A 15,802-nucleotide genomic window follows, 5' to 3' on the forward strand; every position below is an offset into this window, starting at 1 on the left:
AAAGCACTTTAGAAATAGAAGAGATTATTATTATTGTTAACGTTATTATTGCTAAATAGATCAAAGAATATAATTGCATAGACTTTTTAAAGTGATATACAAGCATGATAAACATTTTCCTGTTTATTCTAAGTAAAGAGAAAAACATATAGAAGTAGATGATGATCTTGGCCACAGCCACTAACAATAATAATAACAGTTGAAATATTGGGAGGAAAGGATTAGGTTTAACCTAACACTATTTAATTTTGAGTAAGCACTGAAATTTTCCAGGGAAATCTGAAATGCCATTTGATACATCTTCAAAACCATGTTATACAGATAAGAAACCTTCTGGCAAGTACTTTTGAACCTTAAGACTGTGACAGAAAGGAATAAGAGCTGTAAAAACATTTAATTTTTTCTAGTTATCTGTATGTGGAAAATCTGGTGTCTGTATATTGCCAACTTTTATTTTACTATTTCTATATAACTGGAATGTATATTTTTTCATAGTTATATGAAAAGGGGGCTGACAGCCTCAGAAACAATTAGACTATATTATATAGTACAGCACAGTCTTGTATCAGAGATCAGTTTTTGAATCTTTGCTCTGCAAACTAAGTTGTGTTAAACTAGACATCCTCAGTGAACTTCTTTTCCTCTGCTGCCAATATATAGCTCTGTACCTGCCTCTCAGAAGCAATGAGAGTATCTTTACATAATCAGCCTTGAGTAAAGGGCAACTGTTAATATTTTTATTAATGATAGTAACAATTTGGTAGATGAGCTGATATATTTTGCTTTGACTTATTCCTTTTTTTTTTTTTTTAAGATTTTATTTATTTATTTGAAAGAGAGAAAGAACACAAGTAGGCAGAGTGGCAGGCAGAGAAAGAGGGAGAAGTAGGCTCCCCACTGAGCAGGGAGCCCAATGAGGCTCGATCCCAGGACCCCAGGATCATGACCTGAGCTGAAAACAGCCACTTAACCGACTGAGCCGCCCAGGTGCCCCTGCTTTGACTTATTCCTGAAGACAGAATCATAAGACATTATTTGGCTCAGCTTGAAATCCCCTTGATTTCAGTTCAGTTCATGATCTCAGGGTCCTGAGATGGAGCCTGGTTTTGGGCTCCACACTCAGCAGGGAGTCGGCTTGAGATTCTCTCCCTCTACCCCTCCCCTCTGCTCACTCTGTCCCTCACTCTAAGTAAATAAATAAGTAAATATAATATTAAAAAAAAAAAAAGACATTATCTGGCCTGCCTATAAAACCTGTTTGAAGCCAGTTATATACAACTTCTGGAAAGTAAAATGTTGTTAAAATATACCAAAGTAAGGTGTTCAAGGTCCTATGCCAAACTATTTACTAGCCTTTTTTATAACTAACTTATAGCGATCTAATTAGATTGTATCAGCAAAATTCAAGTAAGCTCCCTTATTAAAAGCCTAAGATGACTTTATAATAACAGCAATTATTTCAATTCACTACAGCTCCAGTTAGTACATACAAGCCACTCAGCCAGTCATTTTACAAAAGCTACATCATTTAATCTCAAAATTACATTGTGAAGTAGATTGGTATTGTCACCATTTAACAACAAAGTAAAATGAGACCCAGGGCACCTGATGACCTTTTCCTCAATGACACAGCTAAGAAGTGGTAGACCATATATGAAATACAAATCTGTCTGGTTTATCTCCATTTAAACCCTCTGACTGATTTCTTTCTCAATGCATTTCCCCTGGGGATATAATGGTTTAATGACACATCTCCATTAGAAACATTCCACGAGGACCTAAGACCTCTAAAATTTAAAGCTCTAAAAACTGTATGTATATATTTTTCAATAATTTGACTCAAGATGCCGAGAATACACTATATTGGGCTAAGAGCTTCAAATACAGAAAAGTCCCCTTGATAAGCCACATCTTACCAAAAACAGAAACAACAACAACAACAACAACAACAAAAAACCCCACAAAGCCAAAACACACAACAACCTAGGAAGTACATAAAACACAATTGTCCCATCTTTGAAAAACATACGTAATTTATATATTCTAAAGTATGCTAAAAATCTATTAATAAGATTGAAGGTTGATTTCTCTACCTATCTATTACTAAGCAGGTTGACTAAATGGTTTTGGCTTCAAACTCCAGCATCTCAAATAAACTCACCGTTGGTGTGAAAGTTAAAAACAAAGAGACAACACAATTTAGCTATTGGCAAGCAAAACTTTCACACAAGTAGAACTGCAAAATTAATTGGTCCTAATTAGGCAACCACTCAGTCAAGAGCAAAGTTTGTTCTTTGCTGAGAGGTAACCAGCCCTATTTACTCTGAGAGGAATCCCTCAGGAGGCTGGCTATAGGATGTTTTTCAGGTTGGCTTCAATAACATGGCCACCAAAATCTTTTTAGGGATAACCTGACCCTCTTAGTATACTCTTGTAAAAGGAATTTGTGGCTTCATCAATTTTTAGCACAACCTGATTTGAATTTGCTCTAGAAATTGCTATCTAAATTAGATTGAGCAATAAAATGTTAGATTATATCCAGAAATGAACAATATCTTTTCCTGCTGCACTCACATTTATCACTTGCTCCTGTTCCCCATGATGTCAAAAATCCTATTTGACTCGTTTATCCTACTTATTGTTACAATTCAGAGGAAGTTCATCACGCTAGTTAATCTCTTTCCAAGATGAGGGACTGGATTTCAGTCTTGGAGGATATGACTATTAAATGGGGGGTAGGGGGGAAGGAACAAAAAATAGACAAGAGAGGCTAGTCAGCTTCTCCACTCCTTTAGATTAAACCAGATAAAATCAGTGCTTGAGAGCAAATATTTGCTACTTTCTCAGGTCACTAGTTGAGCTGGAAGGACAAGGGGAATGAGCAGAAATGAAAAATCTTGAAAATCTAACCTTTGTACTATATATCACCTAACCAAATATTGTGTGATATGCAAGAGTTATATAATAAAGGTTACCCATAAAGTTCTACACTTTAGAGACTGCTAATGTATAAATGTAGATAATTTTTCCTTAATGCTCTATAAATCTAAAAACTCTCTCTGAGGTGTTAGTGTGTACCTATGAGTCTAAAATACTTAAGAACTTTCACTAAGGCCCTTGCTGTTGAGGCTCCTTATCCTCCACCTGCCTATTCTCATGCAAGAAAAATATGCACAAATCCAATAGATTATACCAAATAAGTATCACAGGTTATAATTCAAGTCCACTTGGTTGTGGGACCCATCTCCCTAGGTTTTTTCCTAATTAGATATTCAACCAAAACTTTCTCTTTGTAGTTTTGTGTCAATATGCATATCCAAAGCCTAACTCCAAGATAGGAAGGAGAAGACTAGAACCTACTCAAGGTTAAAAAAAATAAATAAATAAAAGGCGCGGCTAGGGTGAGAGAGTCAGCCAAGAGCCCGCCCACTGGCTGGGAGATGAAAACCTAACCTTGCTAGGCAAATCCTAGCTTGCAAGCTGTGCAAAGTAAGAGCAGACATGAAGATAAGAATTCACTCAATTCAGATTAAACATATTTGTTCTTCAACTGTAGTCAATCTTGAGAGTGTTACTCCTAGAGGCAGGCAGGTATTCCACCATGAAATCAAGGTATATATTCTACGCGTCACATAATTTGGTCAGATAGGACAAAATTAAAAACTTATCAAGTTCTTACATTCAACTGAAGGCATCAATAACAGTAACACCGCCTCCCTCTCCCAAAGCAGTAAGAAGCAGAGAATTCAGAAAAGTTTTTGAACTTGTCTTGGTATTATCTACAAGAGAGTGAGTGATGTTAACGGAAGAGGGGAAATTAAACCGCCAGTCACAGAACTGTAAAAACTGTAAAAAGGTTTTGTATCCTTACTACCACATTTCATCACACACGCAAAGCATTATCTGTGAACTGTTCTATCAAAGAAGGGCGCGGAGGGGGGAGCCCCCACCCCTTATTTTACCTGCGCCTACCACGAGAGCTCGGGGCTCACAGCTGCGGATACAGTGCAGCAAGCAGTTGGAGCGAATGTTGGAATTGAGGAAGGCCACCACGCAGCCCAGCTTGGCCAAGCCGAACCACACGTGGACGAAGTCAGGCTCATTGCTCATCAGAAGAGCCACGGTGTCCCCCCTTTTCAGCGTGGAATGGTTCAGAAAGACGTGAGCCACTCTGCTACTCCTTTTGTCTACATCCTGATAGGTGTGGATGTCCCCCTCATAGATGATGAAAGGTTTCTGGGGCTGCTTCTTGGCAAGACTCAGGAATTTATCCAGGACTGTGAACAGCTCCCCTTTCAGGACGTACTTCTCCATCCGAATTCCATAGCGTACCACCTTTAGCAGGAACCAGAAATCGTCCCAGAAGTAAGGGAACAGGAGTTTCTGCAAGAAATGCAGGAAGACTAACCCAGCCGCTAGTCCTGTTAAACATGACAGGAGCATGGAGGCCACCGGGATAGAAGGCAGCTCGGATACCAGCCCTTCTCTCCAAAAGCAGCTCTCTGCAGAGACCACAGGTCGTCGGGGCTACAGCCTGGTACCTGCAGTTCGCGCCAGACTTTCCGGGACGGAGAGGGTAATCTTGAGAAACAGAATCAGAAGTGTGCACAGTAGAGGTCACCCCAACAGATGCCGGGGATAAGGCTTGGGTCACCTGGCGGATGAGGGGACAGCGAGCGAAATCAACGCGGGCACTCGCAGGGTCCACGGAATCTAGGAGCCCAGATCAGCGCCCCTGCCTGACAAAAGCCCCGACGGTGGCCCGCGCCCTGCGAGGTCCTCTGGCCCTCTCCAGCCCTCTCCCCGCAGGGTGGGTCAGTCCCTGGAGCCTCTGTGGCCCTCAATAAGTCCCACAACCACAGGAGAACTATGTCCAGAGGGCAGATGCTCTTCTTCTGAGGGTAGACTTTCCGGCGGCTGCAACTTAAAGGCTGAACTCGAGCCTGGAGAAGGCGGGGTGGCGACGGCTGAGAAAGGCAGCGGCTTCCTCTCTTAACGCGCCAGAAACCGCGAGGAGTCTGGGCCACGCCTGGGTCTGGGATGCCCCACGTCTAGAGAGATCCGGGTCCGAGCCCCGCCCCCGCTCCGCCCCGCGCCCCACAGCCGGGCTCCCAGGGACTCCGGCGGACGCACGGGTCCCGGGCGAGCGGCCTCCCGGCGATCGCGGTGCGGGCAGGGAGTGGTTGCCTCCAGCCCCGGTCGCAGATCCCCTCCGACAGTTCTTCCGCTGGTGTATCTCTCAACCGAGTCACCGCGGAGGTGTCCGCTTACCGCCCACCTCCAGGCTTCCAGCCAAGCCCTGCTCCGAGCGCCGCGGCTGGAACGGCTTGGGCCCCTTCGCTGCCTCCTCCCCGGGCGCGCGTCCCGTCCCCCCGTCAAGTGTGCAGTGACTGGGGCCTCTGCGGGAGAAAGGACCGTCCCTGGAGGGAAAGTCGGCAGCCCAGAAGTCGTGGCAAGAGTGGAGGACAACCAGGCTGCTGGAATTAGGGCGAGGGAGTTCATTCACTAAGCAATAAAGGGAACTAAACTTAACTAGATTAACTAGAGGTCGGAGAGGAGATTGGAAGAATAAATATATATATACATATCCCGGCGGAAAGAGAGAGAAAACAACAGAAAAGCTGTCTGAATTGGTCAGGTCAAGGGATATTTGAACTCTTTGATTATAAAACACAAAACTGTGTTGTTGTTCTACAAAAAGTACTTTTAAAAAACCTACAGGTTGAAATTTTATCCTTAAAATGCCTAGAAGCACTTTTTACAAAATCTTACAGAAATATTGATTGATGTAGAAGCTTAAGTCCATACACACACACACACACACCATTTTTTTTTTTTTTTTTTTTTTTTTTTAATGTAAGATACTATTGGGCGCCTGGGTGACTCAGTCAGTTACGGATCCTGCTCTTGATTTTGGATCAGGTCAGGATCTCAGGTTCTTGGGATAAGCCGAGTGTGGGACTGGTGCTGGGCATGGAGTCGGCTTGGTATTCTCTCTAGCCCTCTTTCAGCCCACCCCGTTCCTTTCTCTCAAACTTTCAAAAAAAGGGGGGGGGGGATACTATTTTCTGTCCTTAAAAATAACTTTTTTTTTTTTCCATTTTACCGTTTAAACCATTACCAACACTTCAAACTAATGATTCCCAAGGTGGGAGGGGAAATGGAGTGGAAACAAATAGTCATAAAGAATGACAGTAAGATTTTATGCAATGATGAAATTTTACTGAAGGTAAGAACCTGAGGAGCATTTAATTACACATTTTTTTTTTTTTTTTGCAGACATCATCACCGCAGGCTGAGTACATGGTTAATTGCACATAATGAAATGATTAGCATTGCCTCACATTTCCCTCCTTCTATCTTATGTCCTACAGCTGGGTTCTAGCTAACTTCAGATTTCCTAATAAAGAAAAACCTGGTAACTCCAAGGCAGACTCTGGTTTATTAATCTGAAAATGAGTATTTTGAAATTACAGTGAAGAGCCCAGAAGACAGGCTCTTTAATCCTATTTGTGCAGATGAAGAAAACGTTTTCTAAGTTTACTCAGCTCTGTTTTTTTCAATCCAAAAACATCTCAGTTAAAAAAAAAAAATGGTAGCATCAAGAAGTTTTCAACTTGAAAAGCATCTTTGAAATTCGATCCTTTTCTCTCCTAGTTGTAGTCTCCTTCAGTTACCTCCTGGAAAATAGCATTTTTAGCAGATAACAGATTATGGAACAGTGGGTCTTAGGCTTGTGGATTTCCAGCACAAGTAAACTCTGTCCTCCTCCAGTGGAAAAACATGACTAAAGAAACACAGGTTGCCATCTTTTACTTTGTTTAATTAAAAACAGTAGCACACATTAAAACAATTATCATCAACCGTCACCATTGTTTTATAAAGGGAAGTATTTATTTCAACATTAAAAACAAGGAAAGGAATACTATCATAATAAAACAGTCTTTTAAAACAAAATTAGCTTCGTGGAAAATTCATTGTGTTATACTTATTTTTCTTACCATGGGTCTGCTAACATCATCCCAAGGCATGGAGCTAAATTTTTAGCAACTACAGATATGAGTTAAGAAAATATTTGGCATGATGAATGTGAGATACTTTGATTTATTAGGAGAGCTACAAGACTATATTTACAAAATCTATATTAGCCAAGACCAATTCCTTGCCTGAAATCTCACCACAAAAGAAGGAATCAAGAAAAATCTTGGGACAGCTAGCAGTATTATCTGTACTATTATGTCAGCTCATATGTCCGTTCCTGGTTTTTTTGGTCTATAAATTTGATATTCACTTTTGAAAGAACCAAAGACAGCTAAGTAAAAATGAAATAATTATTTATTTAGTTGTTAATTATTATAAAATGGGCATCAGACAGTAAGAATAATTGCAAGTGAGTAAATTTATCATTTAAAATAGAAAAAAAACACATGCAAATAGTCATTAACATTACTTTTGATCAGGGACAATGTAATATTTCTCAGGTTTCCTCTTATGACATATAGAAGTTTAATTATTTTCTTTAATGTTATTTGACAATAAATATTTTGGCTAAATGCAAATGAATGCAAAACAAAACAAAAACCATCCTCTTTTTTTCAAGGTAAATATGCTCTCCTCTTCCCATTTCCATTTCTGACTTGACTTTCTCTTCTAACCTGCTTCTAATCCCTTCTACACCCCCTAGTTCTATTGAAGATGAATTGTTTAGTGAGTAGATAGAACCAAAACTGAACAAAAAGCATCATATGACAAACCCTGAGTCATGTTCTGTCCATAGGATTTTACCATTGTAACTTAAGAATTTTGACTTTGTGTATTTGTGTAGACAAATTACTTGTGCCCATGTGTATTCTGAGTATTCTGAGGAAATTCTACAGATGTCATATTTTGGATTATAGGAAGTTTTAGGGGGAGAAGGTAGAGGTTTAGAGAGTCCCAAATGATGCTATGTTGGTACCAAAATACCACAACAGGTGTATGCCATGGGCCAAGACTGAGTCCCTAGACTATAGCAGTGCTTGGGATTGGGGTGGGAGTGAGCTGGACCATTTGAGAGATATGGATGGTGAGATGAGGCTGGGAAGGGGTGAATGTGAGACTTGTCCACTTAACACTTCTGTCCAGGAATGGGGTCTGGCTCAGGCTTTAATCACTGTTTTAGTGTCTGATCATAACTTGGTTTTTGAAGGGAAGCCTAAGTCTTTCTGCAATCGGTTTGTTTGAATTAATGAGCCATCATTGCCTACAAGATTACTCCCCACAAGAACTCATGAAGCAAACTCAACATTAAAGATGAGAAGTGGGTTAGAGGGTTGCACAGTCGTAATATTACTACATGTCTTAGACACATCAAACACTGCTTGGAATAAAAAAAATTTATAGCACCATGTAAGTGATCCTGTAATAATAGTCTGGGAAGCCATTATCAAACAAATTAAATCTTTAAATATTATTTTTGCCACCGACCAGAAAACATGCCTAGAAACTTCTGCCCATCAGGATTCTGCCAAGAAGATACAAATTTTATCCATGAATTTTATTTTTAAAATTTTTTTAAAGATTTTATTTATTTACTTGACAGACAGAGATCACAAGTAGGCAGAGAGGCAGGCAGAGAGAGAGGAGGAAGCAGGATCCCTGCTGAGGGACCCTGGGATCATGACCTGAGCTGAAGGCAGAGGCCTTAACCCACTTAGCCACCCAGGTACCCCTATCCATGAATTTTAGAAACAGCTTTCTTATATCCAGGTACTTCTGTCTATGATAACTTCTTCTTCCTCAGTCTTGGTGTACTATTTGGAAAGATACTTAAATGAAGTTTTACATGCTGATTCTGAGTCCTCAGAGTAGCTTCATTTCTATTTTATAAGCCACCACATGGAAGCAGGTCATATGTTCATTAGTGAGATAAAATCAAAGAAACTCTTCAGCAACTTTCATTAGGAATTAACAGTGTTCCAAACATCACAGTGAGCTGTTCAATGGACCCCTAGTTTTGCAAGTCTCACAGGGTTTAAGATTCAGTCTCAAAGGTATGGGAGGGGAGAGCAGAACTTCTGAGGTTCAAAGTGTAAATATCACTTCTTGACATAGCAAGCAAATTTACAACGTTTAAAAATAATTTTTTTCCCAATGGTTTAATTATAATAATCATTTCTCCCTGGGTAGGGAGGTGGTCCAGAGCTGACACCACTCTGCAACTTCCACTTGATGCTTTCCACTTAGGGGGTCAAGGCAGCTACTCCAGCTCTCACCAGTTCCCAGTCTTCAAGAGGGGGAGGGGCAGGGAGACTGAAGGCATTTTTTCAGCTTTTTATTAAATAAAATTTACAAACACACATAAAGACAGAAATAATACAATAATGATCCCCCTACCGTATTGTCATCACCTGGAGTTCATGATTGTTAACCTTCTGCCCAATTTGTTTCAACTCTTTTTTTCTGAAGTACTTTAATTTCAGACAACATATCATTGCCCACCCTGAATATCTCTAGTGCTTTTCTGAAAAAAGGAGATTTCACTCCCTAATCACTATATCACAGTCACATGTGATAAGATCAATGCTAATTCTTTAATACCATCTAATTCTTAGTTCATATTTAATTGCTTCCAAAATGTGTTGGGGAATTGGCTGATCTAAAACCAGAATCAGTTCAAGCTCTAAAGTCTAAGTTCTCTTTTAATCTAGAAGAGTCCTTCTCACAACCTCTTTATCTTTTCCTCAAACATTTCCTGGTTAAAGAAAACAGGCCTAAGACTACAGAGTGTCCCACCTTCTGCTTTGATCTGATTGCTTCCCCATGCCTTTTTAATTAATTAATTAATTAATTAATTTTTTAAAGTCTTTATTTATTTGACAGACAGAGATCACAAGTAGGCAGAGAGGCAGGCAGAGAGAGGAGGAGGAAGCAGGCTCCACGCCGAGCAGAGAGCCCAATGTGGGGCTCGAACCCAGGACCCCGAGACCATGACCTGAGCTAAAGGCAGAGGCTTCAACCCACTGAGCCACCAGGTTCCCCCCATGCCTTTTTTAAAATGTTCCTCTGTCCACCCACATTTCAGACAAACTGGTAATTAGACCTAAAGACTTGGTGAGATTCAGGTTAAACATTTTTGGGCAAGAATACATCATAAAAGAATCTATACATTTTATGTTGTATTACATCAGGATAAACATGCTATCTAGTTGTTGTGAATCATCACTGTTGAAGAAGAAATGTACCTTACTGTATACACTGATACCTATCTTGTTTTGTGCTCCTAAGGCACTCTGGTGACCACACTCTATCATTATGCAATGATCCTTCTCATTTTCTTTCATGGTTGTATATACTCTATCATGTGGTGAATAACATAATTTACTAAACTTGCTCTCCACTGGTGGGCTTGTTTTCAATCTTTTGTCATTACAAATAGTGTTACAATTCATGAGTCTATGCACATGGTGTATATTTATTTTCAGTGTAACTTTGGGATAGTTTTCTAGAAATAGGATTTCTGAGTCATAGACAAAACATTTGTATAATTTTTCTGATTATTGTCATTTTCCCCTCTATATCAAATGCCCATCATAACTCTATGGGAATATTTGGGAATAGCAATGAAGTCTCTAATGGCTACTTTGACTAAACTGGCAATACCAGGGACTACATCCAATGTTCCCACAAGTATGTACAAGATAATTCGTGTTCAGTATTGTAAAGCATTTGGTTCTCTGTTCTGACAGTTATTCAAGTGTTTCATTTGTTTTCTTTAAGATTTTATTTATTTATTTGACAGAGAGACAGAGCATAAGCAGAGGGAACAGCAGAGGGAGAGGGAGAAGTAGGCTCCTTGCTAAGCAGGGAGCCAGACACAGGGCTCAATCCCAGGACCCCAGGTTTGTGAGCTGAGCTGAAAGCAGACACTTAATTGACTGAGTCACCCAGGCAACCCTGAAGTGTTTCACTTGTATTGATATAATTTTTTTCTTTTATTTTACATGGAACTACATAATTCAGAATCCACATCTGTGGTATGATTTGGGAAACACTAAATTTCCAGCCTTTTTAGACAGTAAATTACAAAAACATATTTAAAACAAAAGCTAAACTAAAGTAACAGATCTTTTCAAAGGTGAGAAATAAGACAGCAACGTGGTCTCAACATCCAGACGGCACACTTCAAAGAGATAGGCTTCTGCAAATTATTACAACAATGTGTGTTCTGATTTGTTACAGAAGGCACATACAAGTTCTGTCTCATTTAATTAATGAAATGATATCTATGGGCAGCCTAACATAATATCAGATGAAAACCTAAAGGTTACAGACAAGGAATTTCTGATGCATGCCAGTAAGAAAACTTGCCCACTCTTTAAAATTGGCTTTTGAACCCAGAGATGGTTCCCAAAACCCTCATATGGATTTTTCTCTATGTGGAAATTTCAAGAATAAAACTGAAAGTTTGATAATGCTCTCTTTTACCAGGGATAGATACGTGAAAACAAAGGGAGAGAGCCTCGTACTCTGTCTCAGAGAAGGATTTTCAACAAAGTCAACATCAGATTCTGTGGCCCTGTTCCAACAACCTGAGAACTAGTACACACATGGTAACTGATGCCCTTCTTTAAAGATCAGAGTACAAGGGATACAACTTCCAGCAGTAACATGCTGATAGAGCCTGCAGATAAATGATTTCCCTGGTGCTCGATGATTTACCCAGGAGGGTTAGATCTGACTGCTGTCATGTGGCCACAGAATTTATCAAAACTTAGGGCAGGAGTGACCACATGCAACTCAGGACCATCTTTGACAAAGCTCTAGAGGAAATGTTAATTAAGCCGGCATCTCACTGGGAGGCTTATGTCTCTGGCACTCTGCCTGAGCCCCAGCATAATCTTGGTGGATCACCAGCAATGTTAACTATGCAGTATCTGGGCTTCAGGGTCCTGTGGTGATGCTCAGGTGAAATAATGACCTGCATTGGACATACTATATTAATCTGGTAGACCAGATGGCCTGAAGTGTTTTCTGTACCTGCCCTTGACGCCCAAGAACCCTAATTCTGGTCAATGGACCCACATATTGGTCTTCACACCCATATTAGCTAAGGTTGCCCAATTCAACCCCCTGGTATGAGTCATCATCAGAGTTCTCTACTCAAGTCTTTATATCCCCTGGCTTCCAAGGTCACATGATATAAGACTAAAGAATCCTAATTTTTATTCCTCTTTTATGGATTTCTGTGTAGTACCCACTCCCATGCCAATAACAAATGCAGAGATAACTTTAAGCTGAGGGGAGTCTTGAGTGCAGTATCACCTAGTTTTTCCCTTATCTCTGTGGGGCAAAATGGACATTCTCTAATTCTCTCCAGGCATTTAATCATCACATATTCTTCATTATAGCAGATTCTATCCCTCTCACTGTCATTGTGGCTATTCTAATAGCAGGCCAGAATTTAGAGTAGCTACATGACAAATAAAAGAGATAAAAAAAAAAAAAAAAAAAACATAGCCAACAAAGCCTCTGTTCTCCAGGTCTGTATGTAATAGGGAGCCCAGATAGGTGAGGCCTGTAGTTCTCATCTGTCCATAAACATTAAATAAAGAAGAGGGTACTTGGCTGATGCTCAAGCACCAAGCCAACAGCCCAGAAGTTTCTGCCTGATGCTTCTTTTCCCTTCTCCCAAGATTTGAACATCCCCTTCTCCCAAGAATAGCACTAGCCCATCAGCTTGCCTCCCTTTGGCAGAAAATACCTACTAGAAGACTGGTAAATATTGTTGCCTGAAACCTGAAGGACATGCAGACCACATGCAAGAGAAATATCCCTTCTGGGACCCAGCCTTGTGCTTCCCCACTAGATGTGCTGCAGCCTCTAACATTGGCAGGTTGGCCAGGTGGTCTTTCAACTTAGGCAGCTGGCCATTCCTCACTGACTCTTATGAATAGTTGATCCTTAAATTAGCAATGTGCCCCAAATCAATACAATGGGTGGCGAATTCACTGAAATTTAATTCACTAGAAGATATCTGCTAAACTACTGACCACTTCTTTAATGTTTTAGTATTAGCTTTTTGTGTGTTTGCTTTACCATCAGTGTCTATTGCTACCGAAGCCTTAGTCTAGACCTTGTACCTTGCAGAGGTTGTCAGACCAATGCTGGAATGTGTGTAAAGCAGTTAGTCCAGCCTTGCTGCCACCAGAGGCAGGGAGGGGGCAGATCCAACTACAAGAGCAGGGTGACAATGAAGCTGCAAACAGAAGTTTAAGTGTCAAACTGTTCGTTGAATATGAAACAGGAGGGTCAGCGGAAGGTCAAATAGATGGTGGAGCAGGAGAAGGTGCAGGGGAGGCAGCCACCTCATTCAGCAAAACTGAAGCTTTGCGAATAGTGTGATGTTTCTCTTTCCAACTACAATGCTTGGTATAGTTCTTCCTACTGGATTAGAAGGGCGGAATAAACCTACAGACTCCTGGAGATTTATTCTGGAGTTAGAATGAGGAAGAGGCTGACACATCTTAATGAGGATTTTTTCTTAAAACTCTTAATTCGTTTGAAAATATATTTGAGGGTGCTAAGGTGGGTTCAGCAAGTTTTAAAAGACAGAATAAAAGGATTCGAACGTACAGATTACTTCCTTATATTCTACGGCTTAGGAATTACGATGTACTCAAAGCACCAGGCTAAGGCTAACCCAACCATTTACTCTCCCATGTACTTCAGCAGCTCCTCTTCTGCCTTTAATAAGGTCTGTACATTGTTTTCTCATGTGCTCTGAGGACCTATTTGGCTTCTGTGCAACTATTTTTTTGGGAGGGGAAGGGATGCTTGTTCACTGGACTAAAAATAGAGACTCATCAGCACACATACACAGAAGCATCTACTCTGGAGGCATTCATCACAGCATTATATGAGTTTTTCTGTTTTAATTTCATGGCAAAGCAAATAACTCAGAATTAGTTTATGCATATCTGTATGTATGCATATATGTATATTCTTTCCTGTGTAGTATCTAATAAGAAGAAATATTATCATTAATCAAATGTAAGTATTCTTTGGGTAACTAATTGAGTTTCTTGAGAATGTCTTTTTTTTTTTAGACAATACCTTACTGAGGTATAATGTGTAGAATAATTTTAAAACGGTACATATTTAAAGTGTATAATTTAGTAAGTCTTGATGTGTATATGTGTGTGTGTATATATATATATATATATATATATATAGGCATGAAATTACCACCACAATCAAGATAATGAACATATATCCATCAGTATCCAAAGCGTCCTCACTTTGAAATCCTTTCTTCCAGTCACTCCCCACCACACCTGCCCTACCCCTATCTCCTAATGAATACTGATGGTGCCTTCTATAGATTAGTTTGCATTTTCTAGAACTCCATGCAAAAGAATCATACCAGTGGTTCAGAGCATCTGACTAGATATTCTTCCAAACAAGACTTATAGATAACTAACCAGTAGGTACATGAAAAGATGTTCAACATCAGTAGCCATTACAGAAACACAAATCAAAAACACAGTAAGATATCACCTCACCCCTATTAAAACAGCTATTAACAAAAAGATAAGAAGATAACAAATGCTGGGGAGGATGTGGAAAAAAGAGGACACTTGTACACAGTGGGTAGGAATGTGAATTAGTGCAGTTATTATGGAAACCAGTATGGAGGTTCCTCAAATAATTAAAAATAGAAATACTGTATCCAGCAATCCCACTTCTGGGTATTTATTCAAAGAAAATGAAAAACAAAAATGTTTATGACAGAATTATTATAATAGCTGAGATATGGAGACAACTGAAGTGTCCATTGGCAGATGAGTAGTCATAATACACACACACATACACACACACACACATTATTAAGCCCTACTATTTGCAACAACATGGGTAGACCTGGAGGGCACTTCACTAAATGAAATAATTCAGGCAAAGACAAGTACCATATCATTTCACGTATATGTAGAATCTAAAAAAAAACCAAAATAAAAACAAGCTCATAGATTTAGAGAAGAGACTGGTGGTTGCCAGAGGCAGAGAGTGGGAGGTGGGGGAAATGGGTGAAAGGTGTCAAAGGGTACAAAATATCAGTTATAAGATAAATCAATCATGAGGATGTAATACTATACAGTATGGTGACCATAGTTAATATACTGTATTGCATATATGAAAGTTGCTAAGAGGCCAGATTTTTTTTATTCTTGATTTTTTTTACATAAATTCAATTAGCCAACATATGGTATATCATTATTTTCAGATATTGTGTTCAATAATTTATCAGTTGCATATAACACCCAGGGCTCATCACATCACAGTGCCCTCCTTAATGCCCATCACCCAGTTGCCCCATCCCCCACCCACCCACCTCCTCTCCAGCAGCCCTCAGTTTGTCTCCAATAGTTAAGAATCTCTCAGTTTTTCTCCCTCTCTGATGACTTCCCATTCAGTTTTCCCCTCCCTTCCCCTACCATCTTCGGTGCTGTTTCTTACATTCCACATATAAGAGAAACCCATATAATTGTTTTTCTCTGATTGACTTGTTTCTCTCAGCATCATACCCTCCAGTTCCATCCACATCACTGTAAATGGTAAATATTCATCCTTTCTGATGGCTGAAATATTCCATTGTGTGTGTGTGTGTGAGTTTGTGTATGCCACATCTTCTTTATCCATTCATCTGTCCACGGACATCTTGGCTTTTTCCACAGTGTAGCTATTATGGACAGTGCTGCTATGAGCATTGGGGTGCAGGTAACCCTTCTTTTCACTGCATCCATATCTTTGGGGTAAAGACTTA

The 15,802-nt window shown here is 39.9% G+C and overlaps 1 protein-coding gene across 2 annotated transcripts in view; it reads right to left on the reverse strand.

Moving 5' to 3' along the window:
• Window positions 1–15,802, reverse strand: part of SLC27A6 (solute carrier family 27 member 6) — a 368,583-nt gene that overhangs the window by 58,582 nt on the left and 294,199 nt on the right. The window contains exon 1 of one of the 2 annotated variants that reach the window (XM_082725820.1): window positions 3,963–4,576. The exons of the other annotated variant lie outside the window; for it this stretch is intronic. Coding sequence (XP_082581946.1) covers window positions 3,963–4,443 — 481 coding nt within the window. The 5' untranslated portion in view covers window positions 4,444–4,576. Of the gene's footprint in view, window positions 1–3,962; window positions 4,577–15,802 lie in introns of those variants that run through there. 2 annotated transcript variants of the gene reach the window in all.

The sequence above is a fragment of the Mustela nivalis genome, assembly GCF_964662115.1.
Source record: "Mustela nivalis genome assembly, chromosome: 3".
Classification (NCBI taxonomy): Eukaryota; Metazoa; Chordata; class Mammalia; order Carnivora; family Mustelidae; genus Mustela; species Mustela nivalis.